This window comes from Musca domestica, unplaced genomic scaffold, assembly GCF_030504385.1.
Source record: "Musca domestica strain aabys unplaced genomic scaffold, Musca_domestica.polishedcontigs.V.1.1 24, whole genome shotgun sequence".
Classification (NCBI taxonomy): domain Eukaryota; kingdom Metazoa; phylum Arthropoda; class Insecta; order Diptera; family Muscidae; genus Musca; species Musca domestica.
Window position 1 is genome coordinate 4,370,050 of NW_026712272.1, and position 23,122 is coordinate 4,393,171.

The window sequence follows — 23,122 nt, forward strand, 5'->3', positions numbered from 1 at the left end:
TATAGAAAAATTATCGATAATGCGATTTTTCTATAGAAAAATTATCGATAATACGATTTTTCTATAGAAAAATTATCGATAATACGATTTTTCTATAGAAAAATTATCGATAATACGATTTTTCTATAGAAAAATTATCGATAATACGATTTTTCTATAGAAAAATTATCGATAATACGATTTTTCTATAGAAAAATTATCGATAATACAATTTTTCTATAGAAAAATTATCGATAATACGATTTTTCTATAGAAAAATTATCGATAATACGATTTTTCTATAAAAAAATTATAGATAATACGATTTTTCCAAAAAACCATTTAATATCTATTTCTAGATTTTCACATAGAAAAATTATTATCGATAACAAGATTTTCCCATAGAACAATTATCGACATTGACTTATCTCTAGTAAATGTTGTGCTTTAGAAAATTTATCGATATGAATACATTTGCAACCACAGTCTCTCCGCAGAACGATTTCTCAGTAATTGTAAACAAAACCCTCCCATCATCGTTCAGCAAACAACAGCAGCAACAAATAACAATAGCAAGAAATTGCTTTTTCGCATCCTTAAGGTATACCATAACCGGATGAATTGTTGCATTTTGGTTGCTTGAATGAATGAATGAGATGCACGCTTATGTGCCGTAGCACAGTCTAGTCCCCCAAGGAAAATGTCAGCCAGTCAGTCAGGCAAGCAGTCAGTCAGTTGGTGCATGATTGAAGGACGCAGCGCTGATGTTGTGATGACGATGAGGAAGATGCTGTACACACAACTTGCTGTCGTCCTTCTTGGCAAACAAGAAATTAAGTTATCCAAGAAATTTCGCAACTCTGAAGACCCATCTGAAACATGAAGCAACGGCAGGATGGATGCTTGGTGGCAGTCAGCGGCAGGCGGATGAGATTGACGGATGTTGTTGCTGTGCATGATGATGCGTTGCCGCATCAGGTAGAGTCAACAAAAGACCGTTGATAGCATCTTAAGTGAGTGACTAAATTCATCAATGCTTCAGCTAACAACTTTAACCGCATCTTACTTTTTAATGTTTTTACTTTCTTTCGCATGTTTTTTGTGTGTCGATCGCAAGAAGAATGAAGAGGAATGCATTCGAACACACACACACATGTTCATATATGGCACAATAATTTTTAAATGACTCTTACGGCACAGTGGACCGATTGTAAATTTGTTATCGAAACACAAGGTAGAGTTATTAAGATCTGTAGAAAAATATATAAAATGTCACTATTGATCATTTTTCTATAGGAAAATCGAATTATCGATAATTTTTTCCATAGAAAAATCGTATTATCGGTACTTTTTCCATAGAAAAATCATACTATCGATAATTTTTTCCATAGAAAAATCGTATTATCGATATTTCTTCTATAGAAAAATCGTATTATCGATAATTTTTCTATGGAAAATTCATGTTATCGATAATTTTTCTATGGAAAATTCATGTTATCGATAATTTTTCTATGGAAAAATTTCGTTATCGATAAATTTTCTATGGAAAAATCGTAGGATCGATAATTTTTCTATAGAAAAATCGTATTACCGATAATTTTTCTCTGGAAAAATTGTATTACCGATAATTTCTCTATGGAAAAATAGCATTGTCGATAATTTTTCTATGGAAAAATCGTAGTATCGATAATTTTTCTATAGAAAAATCGCATTATCGATAATCTTCCCATAGACAAATTTAATTATCGATAATTTTGCTACAAAAATCATATTATCGATAATTTTCCTGTAGAAAAATCGTATTTTCGATCATTTTTATTTAGAAAAATCGTATAATCGATAATTTTTCTATAGAAAAATAGCATTGTCGATAATTTTTCTATAGTAAAATCGCGTAATCGATATTTTAAAATCGTATTATCGATAATTTTTCTATAGGAAAATCATGTTATCCGTAATTTTTCTATAGAAAAATCATATTGTCCATAATTTTTCTGTAGAAAAATCGTATTATCGATCATTTTTATTTAGAAAAATCGTATAATTGATAATTTTTCTATAGAAAAATAGCATTGTCGATCATTTTTCTATAGTAAAATCGCAATATCGATATTTTAAAATCGTATTATCGATATTTTTTCTATAGAAAAATCGTATTATCGATAATTTTTCTATAGAAAAATCGTATTATCGATAATTTTTCTATAGAAAAATCGTATTATCGATAATTTTTCTATAGAAAAATCGTATTATCGATAATTTTTCTGTAGGGAAATCGTATTATCGATAATTTTACCGTAAAAAAATCATATTATCGATAATTTTTCTATAGAAAAATCATATTATTCATAATTTTTCTGTAGGGAAATCGTATTATCGATAATTTTTCTGTAGAAGGATCCCACTATCGATGATTTTTCTATAAAAATGTTTCACTATCGATAATTTATAAAATCTATCTATAGAAATATAACAATATCGGTCTTACAAAGGAAAATCCTGCCATCGATAACTTTTCCATAGAAAAATCCAACTATCGATAATTTTACTTTAGAATAAAAATTATTACCACAGTCCCATAGTGCAACCAACAATCTCCCAGCTCAATTGAGCGATTTCTTGATGCGATTGTTGTTTGCAACATAACTTAACTTCTCCTTCTTTGATATATCTGATTGTTGTTATCGAACACAGAAATGTTTGATGAACAGGAAAAAAGTTGAAATGTCGTCGAAGCACTGAAACAAGTTGCAAACGAAAGCAAAAGTGTGTTAAGTAATCACGTGCATTCGCTCCTTAGTCACTCACTCTCTGTCGGCGATGGTAAATGGGGCTAAAACCAATTTAGATTTCCATCGGCTGGAAAAAAACAAAGACAGTTTTCTATAATGGAGTTTTTATTGAAACACTTGCAATGACGGCATGTCAAATAATATGAGGGAGGGTTGTGTATTTTTTTCGAATTATGGAAGGGGTAGCAGTTTCACATATCAGTAGAAATCAGAAGCTATGCCTTTCTCCGCTATTGAATATTTTATTCAAATTTCCATATTGCTTCTTAATATTTAGAAAAATACTGAATATTTAAAATATATGTTGCAGAGAAATTGACCTCGCTGGCAGTTTTTTTAACACAATTAAATACAAAAAGTTCACCTTTTTTGTTTTTCACTTGGAACGACATAAAATGCTATGCAAATGTGACTAACGTCGTTGTTATCTACCGAAAAATATGGAAATATGCAAATCTTGAAAGATAACAAAATAATAAAAAAGAAAGACATTTGTCTGTCTCCGCCACTCAGCATACCCCACAAGTGATTCACTTTCAAAGGGAATAATTTAAAGAGGGGCTGAATGAAAAAGCAAATTTAAATAAAAAAAAAAACTTTTGAATTGTAACATGAAGATTATTTTTAGATTTTCGTGCAGAAGTAGTATTATTGAAAACGACTATTATTGAAAACAACGATTTTTCCAATGAATATGTATCCATGGAGAGATTTGTACACACAGAGAATTTTTTATAGTGCGATTTTTTCAAAAAATTTAGATGGTTATATTTTTCTTTAAAAAAAATTATCGACAATGGGAATTTTCTATAGAAAATTATCGATAGTGGTTTTTTTCTGTAGAAAAATCATCGATAATTCGATTGCTCTATAGAAAAATGATCGATATTTAGATTTTTCTATAGAAAAATTATCGACAATGCGATTTTTCTATAGAAAAATAATCGATAATTAGATTTTTCTATAGAAAAATTATCGATAACGGGGTTTTTCTATAGAAAAATGATTGATAATGGGATTTTTCAATAGAAAAATGATTGATAATGGGATTTTTCAATAGAAAAATTATCGATAATTGGATTTCTTTATAAAAAATTATCGATAATGCGATTTTTCTATAGAAAAATTATCGATAATACGATTTTTCTACAGAAAAATTATCGACAATGCAATTTTTCTACAGAAAAATTATCGACAATGCAATTTTTCTACAGAAAAATTATCGACAATGCAATTTTTCTATAGAAAAATTATCGATAATGCAAGTTTTCTATAGAAAAATTATCGATATTGCGATTTTTCCATAGAAAAATTATCGATAATGCGATTTTTCCATAAAAAAATTATCGATAATGCGATTTTTCTATAGAAAAATTATCGATAATGCAATTTTTCTATAGAAAAATTATCGATAATGCAATTTTTCTATAGAAAAATTATCGATAATGCGATTTTTCCATAGAAAAATTATCGATAATGCGATTTTTCAATAGAAAAATTATCGATAATTAGATTTTTCTAAAGTAAAATTTTCGATGATGGGAGATTTTTGTAGAAAAATTATCGATAATGAGAGATTTCGATAGAAAATCTATCGATAATGATAATTTTTTATAGAAAATTTATCGATAATGATAATTTTCTATAGAAAAATGATCGATAATGATAATTTTCTATAGAAAATTTATCGATAATGATAATTTTCTATAGAAAATTTATCGATAATGATAATTTTCTATAGAAAATTTATCGATAATGATAATTTTCTATAGAAAATTTATCGATAATGATAATTTTCTATAGAAAATTTATCGATAATGATAATTTTCTACAGAAAATTTATCGATAATGATAATTTTCTATAGAAAAATTATCGATAATGATAATTTTCTATAGAAAATTTATCGATAATGATAATTTTCTATAGAAAAATTATCGATAATGATAATTTTCTATAGAAAAATTATCGATAATGATAATTTTCTATAGAAAAATTATCGATAATGATAATTTTCTATAGAAAAATTATCGATAATGATAATTTTCTATAGAAAAATTATCGATAATGATAATTTTCTATAGAAAAATTATCGATAATGATAATTTTCTATAGAAAAATTATCGGTAATGATAATTTTCTATAGAAAAATTATCGATAATGATAATTTTCTATAGAAAAATTATCGATAATGATATTTTTCTATAGAAAAATTATCGATAGTGATAATTTTCTTTGAATGTTTTTTTATGGAAATGCTAATTTCCCATTTAAAACGAAACGAATCTGTTCCTTCATCCTTTGATTGTCTTAGTCCTTTGATAGGATCACATTAACAATTTAAATGCTTTTTTTCTAAAATCCTTTTTTTTACAAATCCTATTCAATACATTTCGATCAAACACATTCTAAAGTACTTCTACTAATACTACTCTAATCCTTTTGATCCTTGTGGACTGATATTTCCAAAATTCAATTTCAATAAAAACAAACACTCAAATATTATGACAGCTTTATGTCACAAAACTAGTTTGCAAATTGAAATGGAAACCTTATTATAACAATTCAACGACAGGCAGACACACACACATATACACACAAGCTCGTATACTCATGTACTTTGATGTTCGACAATCCTTGCATGAAGATGACAAACATTTTTGTACGGACATGTAAGGGGCGAAATGTCAACGGAGGGATGGGGAGGGAACATTTTGACATTATGAACATCTGTCAACTGTTAATGACAGCCAAGAGTGCAGCTCACTCAAAACGCTGCTCTATAATCTGGCCCGAAAAAAAATTCCGTTTGCATTGCAATGCAGTTTCAATAATGTCCTTGATATCCTGGGCGAGTGATGAGATTATTATGAAATTTATTATGGCCGGAATCAAAAGTGCTGAAAGTGGACATTTTCGCCCTGTTTTATTCAAGCGGCGTTGATGACTCTGATGATGGGTGGTATGTTGTGGCATTAGAGCCCGAAATCCGACGGCAACAACAACAGCTATAACACGAGCAAAAAGAGTCATAAGTCAATCAATCGATGCTTTGCAAGGACATTAAACAGGAATGACTGTTGGCTGTTCGTTCCACTCTTATCGTGTCGTTCATTGTCCAAATACCCTAACTAATGGCCATTGAATGGACGAGGGGTGAGAGAGAGTGTGTCCCAAATCAATTGAAATGGTCCGCCAATAGTTTGTCCATTTCGGCTACCCCCCTTTCCCTTCTCCTCGTTTAGAAGAGATGAAAGGCAGCCGGTTTAGTTATGAATGGCCTTTGTCGGTTAACTGAATGAATGAATGAATGGCTGACTGACCGACTGAATGACGGAATGAATGGCTCAATGGTAAGTGTCTGTTGTGGATGAATGGAGGGTATGGATTTCATTGATTTTTCGAGTGTCCTTCACTCTTGACTAAATAACTGAATGGCTTCGTCAATATCTCTTTCCGCCACTTTTGGCCAAACCGTGACAAGGGTTGTTGCAACACCATCGTGTTATCGTCATCATCACCATCGCATTGTTGTTGTTGCGGTGGAAATTTGTTGTAGTTTTGATTTCATTAAAGCAAGAATCGATGAATGAGTGGCTTTGAATTTATGCATCAGAGTTTAGTGGCATAATCTCGTCTAAAATGCATAACATCATGTACGGCAACACCACCCAAAAGCAACAACTACAACAACAACTTGTAGGTTATCACTTTCAACATGCATGTTGTAGTGCGGCATCATCAAACATTGTCCATGGTTTTGGTTGTAAGTGTCGGGATTTTTTTTTGGAGGGGTTATAACAACCATAAATCAACCTGGACAGATAGATGCATAATGGCCACATCTGGTCTATTGAAAGTTAATTCAATGCAATTCATGGGAACAATTGCGGAGAGAGAAATTGAAATTGAAAAATTCACATCTCATTATTGAATAGAATAATTCATCATCGAAAATTTTGCTACAAATAATTTCAGATATGGGAAAATAATCGATATTTTCTATAGAAAATCTAAACTATCGATATATTTGCTCTTAAAGAGCTTAACTTAGAAAAATATCAACATTGATAGGTTTTCTATAGAAAAATCTCACAATCGACAAATTTTCCATGGGAAAATTTCACTATCGATAAGTCTTTCATGGGAAAATTTCACTATCGATGAATTTTCCATGGGAAAATTTTATTATCGTTAAATTTTCTATTGGAAAATTTCATTATCGATAAATTTTCTATGGGAAAATTTCATTATCGAAATTTTCTATGGGAAAATTTCATTATCGATAAATTTTCCATGGGAAAATTTCATTATCGATAAATTTTCTATGGGAAAATTTCACTATCCATCAATTTTCCATGGGAAAATGTTAACTATCGATAAATTTTCTATTTCACTATAAATTTTCTATAGAAAAATTGAATTATCGATAAATTTTCTATAGAAAACTTCAATTATCTATAAATTTCCCATAGAAAAATTGAATTATCTATAAATTTTCCATAGAAAAATTGAATTATCGATAAATTTTTCCATAGAAAAATTGAATTATCGATAAATTTTCCATAGAAAAATTGAATTATCGATAAATTTTTAACAGAAAAATTTAATTATCTATAAATTTTCTATAGAAAAATTACATTTACTATAGAAAAATTTAATTATTGATAAATTCGCATTATCGATAATTTTTCTATAGAAAAATCGCATTATCGATAATTTTTCTATAGAAAAATCGCATTATCGATAATTTTTCTATAGAAAAATCGCATTATCGATAATTTTTCTATAGAAAAATCGCATTATCGATCATTTTTCTATAGAAAAATCGCATTATCGATCATTTTTCTATAGAAAAATCGCATTATCGATAATTTTTCTATAGAAAAATCGCATTATCGATAATTTTTCTATAGAAAAATCGCATTATCGATAATTTTTCTATAGAAAAATCGCATTATCGATAATTTTTCTATAGAAAAATCGCATTATCGATAATTTTTCTATAGAAAAATCGTATTATCGATAATTTTTCTATGGAAAAATCGTATTATCGATAATTTTTCTATGGAAAAATCGTATTATCGATAATTTTTCTATAGAAAAATCGTATTATCGATAATTTTTCTATAGAAAAATCGTATTATCGATAATTTTTCTATGGAAAAATCGTATTATCAATAATTTTTCTATAGAAAAATTCAAATTATCGATAATTTTTCTATAGAAAAATTCCAATAATCGATAATTTTTCTATATAGAAAAGTCGCATTATCGATAATTTTTCCATAGAAAAATTTAATTGTTGATAAATTTTTTATAGAAAAATTGCATTATCGATAATTTCGCTATAGAAAAATCGAATTATCGATAATTTTTCTAGAGAAAAATCGCATTATCGATAATTTTTCTAGAGAAAAATCGTATTATAGGTAATTTTTCTAGAGAAAAATCGCATTATCGATAATTTTTCTATAGAATAGTCTTACAATCGATAATTTTCTATAGAAAAATCTTACAATCGATAATTTTCTTTAGAAAAATCTTACAATCGATAATTTTCTATAGAAAAATCTTCCAATCGATCATTTTTCCATAGAAAAATTGAATTACCGATAATTTTTCTATATTGAATTATCGATAATTTTTCTATAGAAAAAACTAATTATCGATAATTTTTCTATACAAAAACTAATTATCGATAATTTGTCTATAGTAAAAACTAATTATCGTTAATTTTTCCATAGAAAAAATGATTATCGATAATTTTTCTATAGAAAAAACTGATTATCAATAATCTTTCTATAGAAAAAACTGATTATCGATCATAATTCTATAGAAAAAAACTTATTCTATATAAAAAACTGATTATCAATAATTTTCCAAAGAAAAATCTGATTATCTATAATTTTTCCTTTTCTATGGAAAAATAATTTTTCTATAGAAAAACCCCACTTCCGATAATTTTTCTATAGAAAAATCCCACTTCCGATAATTTTTCTATAGAAATTTCCCACTACCGATAAATTCTCCATAGAAGAATCCCACTATCAAAAATATTTACTTAGAAAAATCTCACTGTCGATAATATTTCAATTGATTTCCTATTTTCCTCATACCTTCCTCAAACTTCGCTTACAACTGTTTAGCCAAGAAAAACAGGCCTTGAAACAGTTTCGCCGCAATGACAAGAAAACACCAAGGAGCAAACAAAACATAAAACTTCCACAGGCAAGAGACACCAACCGCATAAGTTAAGCTAGTTAAAATCGAAGCAATAATATCTGAACAGCAGACTGGCCGCTGATGCGACATCAAATCCAGTCAGTCGACCCAGTAGTCTCTGTTCCCAAGTCAATGGCGAGAGTTCATGCAGCAGAGAAGTGGTTGCTGCTAAATTTTTTATTTGTGTCTTGTGCGCCGCAAACTCCCCAAGTTCCCGCAAAATAACAACGACAACAACAAATGAACTATTTAGGAATATGATTTAGCTGTGTGGTGTCCACCGCATTGTCTGTTTTGGGCTCTGTCCTTGGTGGCCAGCCGGCCGGCCGGCCGCTTGGCTGGTCGGTCGTGCATCATATAGTAGTAGATTATTCAGGAATGCAGACTGTCTGCACTAAGCAATTACCAAATGTTGGTTAGGACGTGCAAAGAAATATAAATAGGTGTTAGCTGAAGGGGGATAAGGCAGGGAAGGGAACAGGGAACTAAAAGAGAAATGAAAGAAAAAAAAAACAAGAAAAAATGGGAAAATCGCATTTGTCCCTCTAAGTAGATATACTGACGTAGTTGAAAGCCAGACCACATCATATCTTCTAAAGAACATGGGAGAGAGAGAAAAAGAGAAATGGTAAACAGATATTGAACGAAGATGAAAAGTGAACAAATGCCGGTTTGAATGTTTACAATAGCAACAGCCAGAGAGGCATCAACTGCAAGTGGCCAGTAAGAGTGTTGAGGAAAAGGCAGAGAACTACAAACTGTTGTGAGAGGGGATTTTAATATTTTCCAAAAAATATATACCTCAATATCGATACCTTTTCTATAGAAATCGAATTGTCGATCCTTTTTCTATAGAAAAATCCAACTATCGATAATTTTTCTAAAGAAAAAAATTTGAATTATCGATAATTTTTCTATAGAAAAAAATTTGAATTATCGAAAATTTTTCTATCGAAAAATAGCATTATCGAAAATTTTTCTATCGAAAAATCGCATTATCGAAAATTTTTCTATCGAAAAATCGCATTATCGAAAATTTTTCTATCGAAAAATCGCATTATCGAAAATTTTTCTATCGAAAAATCGCATTATCGAAAATTTTTCTATCGAAAAATCGCATTATCGAAAATTTTTCTATCGAAAAATCGCATTATCGAAAATTTTTCTATCGAAAAATCGCATTATCGAAAATTTTTCTATCGAAAAATCGCATCATCGAAAATTTTTCTATCGAAAAATCGCATTATCGAAAATTTTTCTATCGAAAAATCGCATTATCGAAAATTTTTCTATCGAAAAATCGCATTATCGAAAATTTTTCTATCGAAAAATCGCATTATCGAAAATTTTTCTATCGAAAAATCGCATTATCGAAAATTTTTCTATAGAAAAATCGTATTATCGATAATTTTTCTATGCGAGAGTTCATGCAGCAGAGAAGTGGTTGCTGCTAAATTTTTTATTTGTGTCTTGTGCGCCGCAAACTCCCCAAGTTCCCGCAAAATAACAACGACAACAACAAATGAACTATTTAGGAATATGATTTAGCTGTGTGGTGTCCACCGCATTGTCTGTTTTGGGCTCTGTCCTTGGTGGCCAGCCGGCCGGCCGGCCGCTTGGCTGGTCGGTCGTGCATCATATAGTAGTAGATTATTCAGGAATGCAGACTGTCTGCACTAAGCAATTACCAAATGTTGGTTAGGACGTGCAAAGAAATATAAATAGGTGTTAGCTGAAGGGGGATAAGGCAGGGAAGGGAACAGGGAACTAAAAGAGAAATGAAAGAAAAAAAAAACAAGAAAAAATGGGAAAATCGCATTTGTCCCTCTAAGTAGATATACTGACGTAGTTGAAAGCCAGACCACATCATATCTTCTAAAGAACATGGGAGAGAGAGAAAAAGAGAAATGGTAAACAGATATTGAACGAAGATGAAAAGTGAACAAATGCCGGTTTGAATGTTTACAATAGCAACAGCCAGAGAGGCATCAACTGCAAGTGGCCAGTAAGAGTGTTGAGGAAAAGGCAGAGAACTACAAACTGTTGTGAGAGGGGATTTTAATATTTTCCAAAAAATATATACCTCAATATCGATACCTTTTCTATAGAAATCGAATTGTCGATCCTTTTTCTATAGAAAAATCCAACTATCGATAATTTTTCTAAAGAAAAAAATTTGAATTATCGATAATTTTTCTATAGAAAAAAATTTGAATTATCGAAAATTTTTCTATCGAAAAATAGCATTATCGAAAATTTTTCTATCGAAAAATCGCATTATCGAAAATTTTTCTATCGAAAAATCGCATTATCGAAAATTTTTCTATCGAAAAATCGCATTATCGAAAATTTTTCTATCGAAAAATCGCATTATCGAAAATTTTTCTATCGAAAAATCGCATTATCGAAAATTTTTCTATCGAAAAATCGCATTATCGAAAATTTTTCTATCGAAAAATCGCATTATCGAAAATTTTTCTATCGAAAAATCGCATCATCGAAAATTTTTCTATCGAAAAATCGCATTATCGAAAATTTTTCTATCGAAAAATCGCATTATCGAAAATTTTTCTATCGAAAAATCGCATTATCGAAAATTTTTCTATCGAAAAATCGCATTATCGAAAATTTTTCTATCGAAAAATCGCATTATCGAAAATTTTTCTATAGAAAAATCGTATTATCGATAATTTTTCTATAGAAAAATCGTAATCGAAAATATTTTGTTTTTTTTTTTTTAAAGGAAAATCTCACTATCGACAATTTTTATCTATCGAGTCTCTAAAATAAGTATTTTCCCCTCAAAAGTTTGGCACCTTCTGATTTCCATTGGAGTTCAGCGGCAAACCAAACATTCGAATTGAATTTACAAAAGTTTGAATTTGAAGAAAATTCCAACCACACCAAACATGGCAGCAGATGAGTTTTCCTCGTCGTGGAATTCGTTTTTTTTTTCGTTGTGTGGCATTAAAAGTTATTTTTAAACTATTAAGAAATCTTTCACATACAAAAATAGTAACAGCAACAACTACAACAACAGCAAAAACAACAACAACAACAGGTATTACAAATATTTGAGAAGCAAAAATAGTATGGAAAACTTGTTAAACCAGACACGAATTGAAAATGAAGACAAGACTGGGTAAAAAAATTGTGAAGAGATGGAATTGAAAATGGAAAAGTCAAATATTTTGGGAAAAAAGTTAAAATAATGAAATTGTGGGATAAGGAGGGGTAATGAGAAAGAGGAATGACAATTAGGCGATTACAAGGATGAATGAATAGGAGGGATGGGAGGTACTAAGTAGGACGGACAATGGGTTTTGGGTTGCTCAGAGGATACTGAATCGGAATCTACATTTATGCCCCAATTGAAGGACGGAAAATAGCTTCAAAGCAAGTCAGGCGATACGGAATCAGACTCCAAACTTTGGGCCAAGATCGGATAAAAAATCAATTTCTGGGTACCGCCTCTCATTCCGATCCCCATCTGAGATTATAGAAAACACATATTTTCAAAATTAAACAATTAATACTACAGTTATTTTACTTACCTATACCCAATGGTGTACCAACTTTTCCCGAAATATTTAAAAATAATATGGACTGACTATTGCCATCTAAGATTCCATTACCAATACTATCGAAATTATTCAATAAAGATGAGGTTGTCGTTGGCGACGACGAGGACGATGATGAATTCAAATCTAATGGTGATGATGTGGTGGAGGTGGTCGAGGTTGTTGTTGTTGTTGATGACACTGATCCCAATAATGATTTGGACATAGACGTCGCAGATGTGGTGGAGTTCAAGCTACCGCTATGCGTTTTATTACTACGAAGACCCGTCGAATTGTTGGGCCCTTGGCCATCTTTACCTTTAACCGTGCCAGTGGGGGGACCCAAGGTGCTCGTACGAAATGAGCTCAATTTTTCCAACAATGCCGAACTGCTGAAATTGTTCATCAGAAAGCCCGGAGGGGTAGCGGTGGCCGGTTGATGGGCAGGCCCCGCCTGTGAGGGATCAGCGGCAGCAGTGGTACATAGCTTGCTAATGCTCAGAATAAAAGTGATGAAAATAAAATTCGATGAGGTGAAACTGAAACTGATTAGCTGTTGGATTTTACTCTGATAATTGGAGCTGTTGCTAAAGAATTTGCGGACTTTTGATGGCTCACTGCTAGAGTGGCTAACTGAGGCTGAGGCAGCAGCGTTGGCGGCAGCGGCACAAGAATTGGCGCTAACGTTGAGACTGTCAAAGTCTTTTTCGCTTCTATTGCTGAAATGTGTATTATCGGGTATAATACACAGTGTGGCCATCGTTTGTTTCGTTTCACTGCACTTCAATTATTTTCTGCTTCGTTCTGCTTTTCTTTTGGAAAATTATATTTTCTTTTAATTTTTGAAAAATTTGATGTGAATTTAATTTCAAGGTTGACTTTTAAATTTTTTTATTTTCAAATTACCACTTGCTTGCTATTTTTTGAATATTCTTTACTTTAAATTATCACTGAAAGAAAATGCAATTTTTTTCAAAATATTTTTTTTAGATTTTTTTCCAACACTTCATAAAAGATTTTATCTGAAATTAGAGTAAGAAAAAATATGGAATATTAATATTTTATAAAAAAACGATAATACTAAAACTATTTTAAAGAGAACTACATAAGAAAAACTCTAGTTCAAAATTTTAGATTCGCTCCAACACTTCTCGTTAGGGCTTTTTAGTACTCAAAATGCACAACTTGTTCAGTTTAGCAACCAAAAATAATAGAAACTTCATACATCGTTCTTAATTTTTAGACTTTCCGTAAAACCTGCATATTCAAGTTTTTCCTTTATCGGAAAGTATAATAAGGGAACATTTTTACTTTTTTTATATTTCATTTTGAAGTTCACCGAGGAGTATATTAGTAAAACCCAGGAATGGAATATCTTAAGGTCCTCTGTGGTAGATAGAAAACCTCGAGGTTCTCTATGGTCAATAGAAGGCCTCGAGGTCCTCTATGGCAAATGCTCTCTACGGTCAATAGAAGACCTCAAGGTCCACTATGGTCAATAGGAGACCTCAAGGTCCTCTATGATCAATAGAAGACCTAGGGGCTCCCTATAGAAGACCTCGAGGTCCTCTATGGTCAATAGAAGACCTCGAGGTCCCCTATGGTCAATAGAAGACCTTGAGGTCCTCTTTGGTCAATAGAAGACCTCGAGGTCCTCTATGATCAATAGAAGACCTCGAGATCCTCTATGGTCAATAGAAGACCTCGAGGTCCTCTATGGTCAATAGAGACCTCGAGGTCCTCTATGGTCAACAGAAGACCTCGAGGTCCTCTATGGTCATTAGAAAACCTCCAGGGTTTCTATAGTCAATAGAAGACCTCAAAGTCCTCTATAGTCAATAGAAGACCTCGAGGTCCTCTGTGGCCAATAGAAGACCTCGAGGTCCTCTGTGGTCAATAGAAGACCTCGAGGTCCTCTATGGTCAATAGAAGACCTCGAGGTCCTCTATGGTCAATAGAAGACCTCGAGGTCCTCTATGGTCAATAGAAGACCTCGAGGTCCTCTATGGTCAATAGAAGACCTCAAGGTCCTTTATGGTCAATAGAAGACCTCGAGGTCCTCTATGGTCAACAGAAGACCTCGAGGTCCTCTATGGTCATTAGAAAACCTCCAGGGTTTCTATAGTCAATAGAAGACCTCAAAGTCCTCTATAGTCAATAGAAGACCTCGAGGTCCTCTGTGGTCAATAGAAGACCTCGAGGTCCTCTGTGGTCAATAGAAGACCTCGAGGTCCTCTGTGGTCAATAGAAGACCTCGAGGTCGTCTATGGTCAATAAAAAACCTCAAGGTCCTCTATGGTCAATGGAAGACCTCGAGGTCCTCTATGGTCAATAGAAGACCTCGAGGTCCTCTATGGTCAATAGAAGACCTCGAGGTCCTCTATGGTCAATAGAAGACCTCGAGGTCCTCCATGGTCAATAGAAGACCTCGAGGTCCTCTATGGTCAATAGAAGACCTCGAGGTCCTCTATGGTCAATAGAAGACCTAGAGGTCCTCTATGGTCAATAGAAGACCTCGAGGTCCTCTATGGTCAATAGAAGACCTCGAGGTCCTCTATGGTCAATAGAAGACCTCGAGATCCTCTATGGTCAATAGAAGACCTCGAGGTCCTCTATGGTCAATAGAAGACCTCGAGGTCCTCTATGGTCAATAGAAGACCTCGAGGTCCTCTATGGTCAATAGAAGACCTCGAGGTCCTCTATGGTCAATAGAAGACCTCGAGGTCCTCTATGGTCAATAGAAGACCTCGAGATCCTCTATGGTCAATAGAAGACCTCGAGGTCCTCTATGGTCAATAGAAGACCTCGAGGTCCTCTATGGTCAATAGAAGACCTCGAGGTCCTCTATGGTCAATAGAAGACCTCGAGGTCCTCTATGGTCAATAGCTTTCTACGGTCAATAGAAGACCTCAATGTTCTCTATAGCCAATAGAAGACCTCGAGGTCCTCTATGGTCAATAGGAGATCTAAAGTTCCTCTATGGTAAATAGAAGACCTCGAGGTCCTCCATGGCCAATAGAAGACCTAGGGGCTCCCTATAGAAGACCTCGAGGTCCTCTCTAGTCAATAGAAGACCTCGAGGTCCTCTGTGGTCAATAGAAGACCTCGAGGTCGTCTATGGTCAATAGAAGACCTCGAGGTCCTCTGTGGTCCTCCATGGCCAATAGAAGACCTAGGGGCTCCCTATAGAAGACCTCGAGGTCCTCTAAGGTAAATAGAAGACCTCGAGGTCCTCTATAGTCAATAGAAGACCTCGAGGTCCTCTGTGGTTAATAGAAGACCTCGAGGTCCTCTGTGATCAATAGAAGACCTCGAGGTCCTCTATGGTCAATAGAAGACCTCGAGGTCCTCTATGGTCAATAGAAGACCTCGAGGTCCTCTATGGTCAATAGAAGACCTCGAGGTCCTCTATGGTCAATAGAAGACCTCGAGGTCCTCTATAGTCAATAGAAGACCTCAAGGTTCCCTATGGTCAATAGAAGGCCTTAAGGTCCTCTAGGGTCAATAGAAGACCTTAAGGTCCTATATGTTCAGAAGATCTTAATATCCTTTAGACCCAATTACAAATTCAGTCGCAATAATTTTCGTACAATTTTAGGACGAATTTCCAAAACCACCTATACATCTTTACAACAGACACACGGTGACATCTAAATCAATTCCAGATACGAACAGAGACCTCAGTTTCAAATTTCGGACTTTAATATCGAATTTGGGGATTCCAACCCTTTGCAAAACAACTACCAGATCTAAACTCCAGATACCAACAGTGACCTCAATATCAAATTTGGGGCCCTATTTCTTGACCCAATACCAAATTAAGTGTCAATTCGACACAGTGAATACCTCGGTTTCGGAAAGAGCCATCAATCCTCATCAGTGGCGGTTCTTTCCGAAACCTAGGTATTCCCTGCTAAACATTACCATCGTTCTCCACTAATCAACAAACGTTGTTTTTATAAAAAAAATAAGAATAAAGGGATTAAGCCTGATCATTTTGCAACAACAAAATACTATGGTATCCCGAACAAACAAGCCAACACTGTTCTAATCAATAATCACAAAAAAATATTCACCTGAATATTACATGTTTACATTAAAAAATTAGAAAGACCCTGTAGTAATACGACATTAATTAATTATTGTTATGGGGAATAATAATTTGAATATTACGCATTGAATAATCAAGAAATATATATATATATATATATATATATATATATATATATATATATATATATATATATATATATATATATATATATATATATATATATATATATATATATATATATATATATATATATATATATATATATATATATATATATATATATATATATATATATATCGTCGGCAAAGTATATTTAATAATAACATGTTTCAAAATCCACATTTATGAAAATTCTCAAAAAAATATTTTAAAAAAATCACGTTACTAAAGTGTAAAAAAATTCAAACATTCCACGTTTATAAACAGACCACAGAAAAAAATTAAAACACATCAACGTTGATAAGAGTTTATGAAAAATATTTCTATAAATCCTCATTTTGAAAATTAAAAATTATATATCACCAATAATCCTATATATGTAGGTCATGTATACAGTGATTTATATGGGAAATTATAAATATCTGCTATATTATATTAAACTCTTTGAAAATCATTAAGAAAATAATTTCTATATTTAACTAGTACGTCGTTCCATAAATTTCAAAACAACAACAAAAAAACATCGTGTTTATTGCCAGTGAAAATCAAATATATGTGTATATTTTGTATATATACATATATATTTAAAAAACTCCTTGTCAACCTCTCATTTCAATATCACTCAAAAACATTTTTGGACAAAGATATATTGTTGTCAACAGAAATTGACTGACGGATCTTTTTTCTGTTAATTTTTTTTATTTTCTTTTTTATTTATTTATGTACTTTTTTGTAATTTTCCCCCTCTGATGTAGCCATTTATTTTTGGTGGGTTAGAAAAACTATTTTAAATGTGTTAAATAATACAATTTAGCACTTGGCATAGTTTTCAAGAAAGTAAAATACGAACGAAAAGGAATGACAATAAAACAAGTAAATAAAAAAATAAATAAATACCACAATTAATTATAATCGACAGCAATGACAATAGAAAAAAAAACAACAAATTGTAATTAAACATGTAAAAACAATGTATAATTCAATTACAAAATTTAAATAAAACAATGGAAAGTTTTGTTTTCGAAATTCAGAAAATTTCCATAAGGCAGTGGAAAAGTTTTAGAACACGTGATTTACAATATTGTTATAGGTCAAGACCTAAATAAGGTCACTCATTGTGAACTTGTTGTCAAACGTTGTCTTGACAACAAGTTCACAACAAATGCTCAGTCCCAGAACCTGCAAGAATCTACTAGTTTTGCAACTCTTTTTCGATATCATAAAGGGAAAATTGATTATCGTAGTAAAAAATATTTACATTCTTGCAATTCTAGATCAGTCGAAAACTTAGCAATTTTTGCTCCATTGTGATTTGACTCCCTTTGAATCTCAAATCACAATATGGCTTTTGGCCTTATATAGGCCAGTAGTTTTTAAAATATCTGCCATAAAAAATTTATATTCCAGAAACGTTTTTCAAAACGAATCTACACCTTGGAATTTAACCCATAATTATTTCCAATACCATATGATTCCTTATTCTTCGAAATATTGGGATTTAAATGATATAACAATAGGTTAAATCGATTATTATTTATTTGTTATTAACTTTTTTAAATACCATAAGGAATCGATTTTGAAAAACGCAATATCTGCCAAATATTATGAACATAAATACTCAATAAATAATGCGCAATACAATACGACCATAAACATAATTTATTAGACGTGTAGTCTGCAGACAGTTGCTAAAAATTTAATCAATTGAAAATGGTGGCAGTTTTAAAAAATAAAAAAAAACTATAAATTTTTGAAAATTTAAAAAAAAAATTAAAATAAATTTTAAAAATTATTTTTCATATTCTTAAAAAAAAATGTTTAAAAAAACACTATTATATAGGCCTTAATTTTTTTCCTTAATAAGTCTCTTAAAATTATTTAAAAAAAATCTGTATCTATTAACCCATTTCGCTTTTTCGTTGCTAAAAATTTAATCAATTAAAAATAGTGGGAGTTTTAAATAATAAAAAAATATTAAATAAATTTTTAAAAAAATTATAAAAAAAATTAAAATACTCAATATTAAAAAATATTTTGTACATTCTTATTAAAAAATATTAAAAAAAAAACTATTCTATTGGGCTTGAATTTTTTCCTTAGTAAGTCTCTTAAAATTATAAAAATAATTTGTATCTATTAACCTTTGTTCGATTTTTTTTCGAAGAGTAAAAACACCTTTTTTCGAAATTTCGAAAGGATACAATTTTAAACAAATTTTTGTGTAGGTAGTAAGAGTCATCTGCCAGTGATAAAAAAACACCTCCTCTAAAATTATCTCCCACCTCTAAAAATGTTAACTTGACTGTTCGAAATTCGAATACTGCTTTCTGGAAAACGAAAAATCTGAGTTTCTCAGAAAATTTTTGACATCAGTGGGTCCAAATTTCCCTACAAAAGTCAAAAATAATAATTAAGTCTCGGAACGAAATCGGTTAATAACAAGTTAAAAAGCAGTAAGTTCGGCCGGGCCGAACTTTGAATACCCTCCACCAATTGGAACGAATTCGGAAATTTTCAAAAAATAAAGTCCCTAAAAAATTCTGATAAAATTTTAAAAATACCGAATATAGCCGTTATATTGGAGTCTATACGACGTTTACCTACATAGGCCTTGTTTGTCATAGGCCATTACCATATTCAAATTCGAAACATGAAATAAACGGATAAATTTTATTATGTAGCTAAAATCATCAAAATATCGTATATAGGGAGGTACCGTTATATTGGAGCTGTGGGAAGACCTGGACCAGCATAGACAATTTTCTGTCACAGGCTATAGCATCCATTACGAACGTCAAATACGAAATCTCAACAAATTTCGGTGGGTATTGTACCTACCGAATATAGGGAGGTACTGATATATGGGGCCTATACGAAGACCTGTACCTGCATAGACAATTTTCTGTCACAGACTGTAGTTTCCATTACGAACTCTAAATACGTAATTTGAAACAATTCCGTTAAATAATGACGCTAAAATCATCAAAATACCGAATTTCGGGGGTACCGTTATATGGGGGCTATACGAAGACGTGGACCTGCTCAGACAATTTTCTATCTTAGGCTGTAGTATCCATTTCAAACTTCAAATACCAAAGTTGAAACAATTCCGGTGAATAATGTCGCTAAAATCTTCAAAATACCGAATATCGGGAGGTACCGTTATATGGGGGCTATACGAAGAGGTAGACCTGCATACAAAAATTGTTGTCGTAGGCTGTAGAATTCATTACGAACTTCAAATACCAAATTTGAAACAATTCCGGTGAATAATGTGGCTGAAACCATCAAAATACCGAATATCGGGAGATACCGTTATATGGGGGCCATACGAAGACGCGGACCTGTACAGACAATTTTCTATCTTAGGCTGTAGTATCCATAACGAACTTCAAATACCAAATTTGAAAGAATTCCGGTGAATAATGTCACTAAAATCATCAAAATACCGCATATCGAGAGGTACCGTTATAAGGGGGCTATACAAAGACTTGGACCTACATACAAACATTTTTGCCAAAGGCTGTAGTACCCATTACAAACTTTAAATACGAATTTTTAAATAATTCCGGTAAATAATGTCGCTAAAAGCATCAAAATGCCGAATATCTGGAGGTACCGTTACATGGGGGCTATACGAAGACGTGAACCTGCACAGACAATTTTCTATCTTAGGCTGTAGTATCCATTTCAAACTTCAAATACCAAAGTTGAAACAATTCCGGTGAATAATGTCGCTAAAATCTTCAAAATACCGAATATCGGGAGGTACCGTTATATGGGGGCTATATGAAAACGTGAACCTACATGGCCCATTTACGTACGTAACCTGCGTACTGGGAAAATAAACACGTGTGCAAATGATGGCACACCTGCCTAGAGTTTCCAAAAAAATATTTAAAAATCCAAAATAAGTTGGAGTCCCCCAAAAACTATTTTTTAAAAGTCTGCATTTACAAAGAGCCAGAAATATTCAAAAAAAATACACATTTACAAAGAGCCTCAAAATATTTTCAAAAAATCGATGATAAGTAGAAATACTCACAGAATTTAAAAAAAAATTGTTTGTTACAGGCAAAAGAAAACGAGATAGACCCATAGTTCCTTTTGATGATCTGCAAGAATCACTTTCTGAGTTGGTTTATGCATGTCAGTCCGTCTTTCCGTCCGTCCGTCCGTCTGTCCATGTATTCTTGTGAACAAAATGCAGGTCGCATTTATTATCCGATTGAGATGAAATTTTGCAAACAACATTTGTTTGGCCCAAGGACGAACCCTATTGAAATTGGAGATAATCGGTCAAAATTTAGATATAGCTCCCATATATATCTTCGTCCGATTTGCCTTTTATTGTGCACCAAACGTGTAATATCAGCCTGAATTGTATGGAATTTTGCATATACATCCAAATTAGGAATGAAAATAAGTATGCCAAATTTGATCGAAATCGGTTCAGATATAGCTATAGCTCCCATATATATTGTTCATCCGATTTGTTTTTTTTGCCCTCCGCAGCCGTAATATGCACTCCGCAACAACAATATTTGGGGACATTTATCAAATACAGCTAAGAAATACATTTGCTAAATTTTATCGAGATCGGGTCAGATTTGGATATAGCTCCCATATATAACTTCGTCCGATTTACATTTTATTGTGCACCAAACGTCTAATATTTGCCCAAATGGGATGGAATTTGGCACGTACGACCGAATTGAGTCTAGAGGGTAGTATGCCAAATTTGGTGAAGATCGGTTCAGATACAGCTATAGCTCCCATATATATTGTTCATCCGATTTATTGTATTTGTTACCCACAGCCGTAATATGCACTCCGTAACAACGATATTCAGGGAAATATATCAAATACAGCTCAGAAATATCTTTGCCAAATTTTATCGAGATCGGTTCAGATTTGGATATAGCTCCTATATATATCTTTTTCCGATTTCAAATTAATTGTGTACCAAATGGGCAATACAAGTCCGAATTTAAAAGAAACAAATGCCTCGGCATATTTAGTCCTTTGAACTTTAAATTATAATTATAATCATAGCGTGTATGATTGAATTCTCCCATAAAAACTTTTAATTGTTTTGTGGAGCTCAAATAAATTAGCAAAGTGGTGTTGGGTATCATAAAAACGGCCCCGCCCGACTTTAGGACTTTCTTTACTGGTTTCAATATTAAAAAAAGACCGAAAATAATATTAAAATCCACATTTATAAAAAGCCTCAACATATTTTTTTTAATATCAACGATTAGTTGAAAATCATACAGAATATTTAAAAAAAAACCAAAATTATCTGGAGTTCCCAAAAAAATATTTTTAAAAAATCACGTTTATAAAGAGATTTAAAAATAAAAAATGTTTTTCCAGGTTTATAGGATCGCCAGAAAAAATTTAAAAAATCAAACGACTGTGTTCTGTCCATCAAAAATTATTTGGGATAAATTGAGTTGCATAGACTTTGTTCAAATCAAATCTTCAATATTCTGCCATAGGGAGCCAAACGCAAACGTTTGCCAAAATAAATACACAACAAATCATGCACACACAACAGTTTTAAAGACTACCCGAAAATTCAATTTTTGACAATGTCCCAAAAAAAAAAATACATATGTTCACACATATATATATGTATTTATACGAAACAAAGTATATTTACGCACAAATAAAATATATACTAAGATAATTTCGAAGAGAGACAAATAAACCAAAAAAACAAACGATAAACAAAATCAAAACAGGTTATATTTTTAAATCAAACGAAAAAAAAACAACTATTTTGAATGAATGAAACTAAATTATTTATCTTTGAAAAATATAAAATTCGAATACAATTTGAAATATTACGTATAGAATGTTCGAAAAATAAACAACAACAACAAATAAAATCAACAACAAAAACTTCAGAGTTAAGCCCCCCACATTCGATGTTATGTGATGACGATCATGTGAGGTAGTTGATCCGCCTGATTGTGTGCGTAAATGACTTATGTGAATTATATTGAAATACCCCTACCAAAATAAAAATGGTATGTTGACATAGGGGCATTGGGTTGTAACATGAACTAAAGAGTGGATTTTTAAATATTTTTTTGAAAGCACCAAAGAAGGATTTTTGAAATATTTTTGGAGGCACCTAAACGATCATAAGCGTGGATTTCTTTAAATATTTTTTTGAGGCACCTAAGGAGCCATAAGCGTGGATTTTTTAAATATTATTTTGGAGGCACCTAAAGGACCATAAGCGTGGATTTTTTAAATATTTTTTGGAGGCACCTAAAGGACCATAAGCGTGGATTTTTTAAATATTTTTTGGATGCACCTCAGAAGTCATAAGCGTGGATTT

At 31.9% G+C, this 23,122-nt stretch overlaps 1 protein-coding gene across 2 annotated transcripts in view; it reads right to left on the reverse strand.

Moving 5' to 3' along the window:
• The window catches only part of LOC101888520 (low-density lipoprotein receptor), a 473,897-nt gene extending 460,418 nt beyond the window's left edge, over window positions 1-13,479 (reverse strand). For both annotated transcript variants that reach the window (XM_059123371.1, XM_059123370.1), the window contains exon 1: window positions 12,549-13,479. In XM_059123371.1, the coding sequence (XP_058979354.1) occupies window positions 12,549-13,314 (766 nt within the window). In that variant the 5' untranslated portion in view covers window positions 13,315-13,479. The remainder of the gene's footprint in view (window positions 1-12,548) is intronic.
• Between the last annotated feature and the right edge of the window lie 9,643 nt (window positions 13,480-23,122).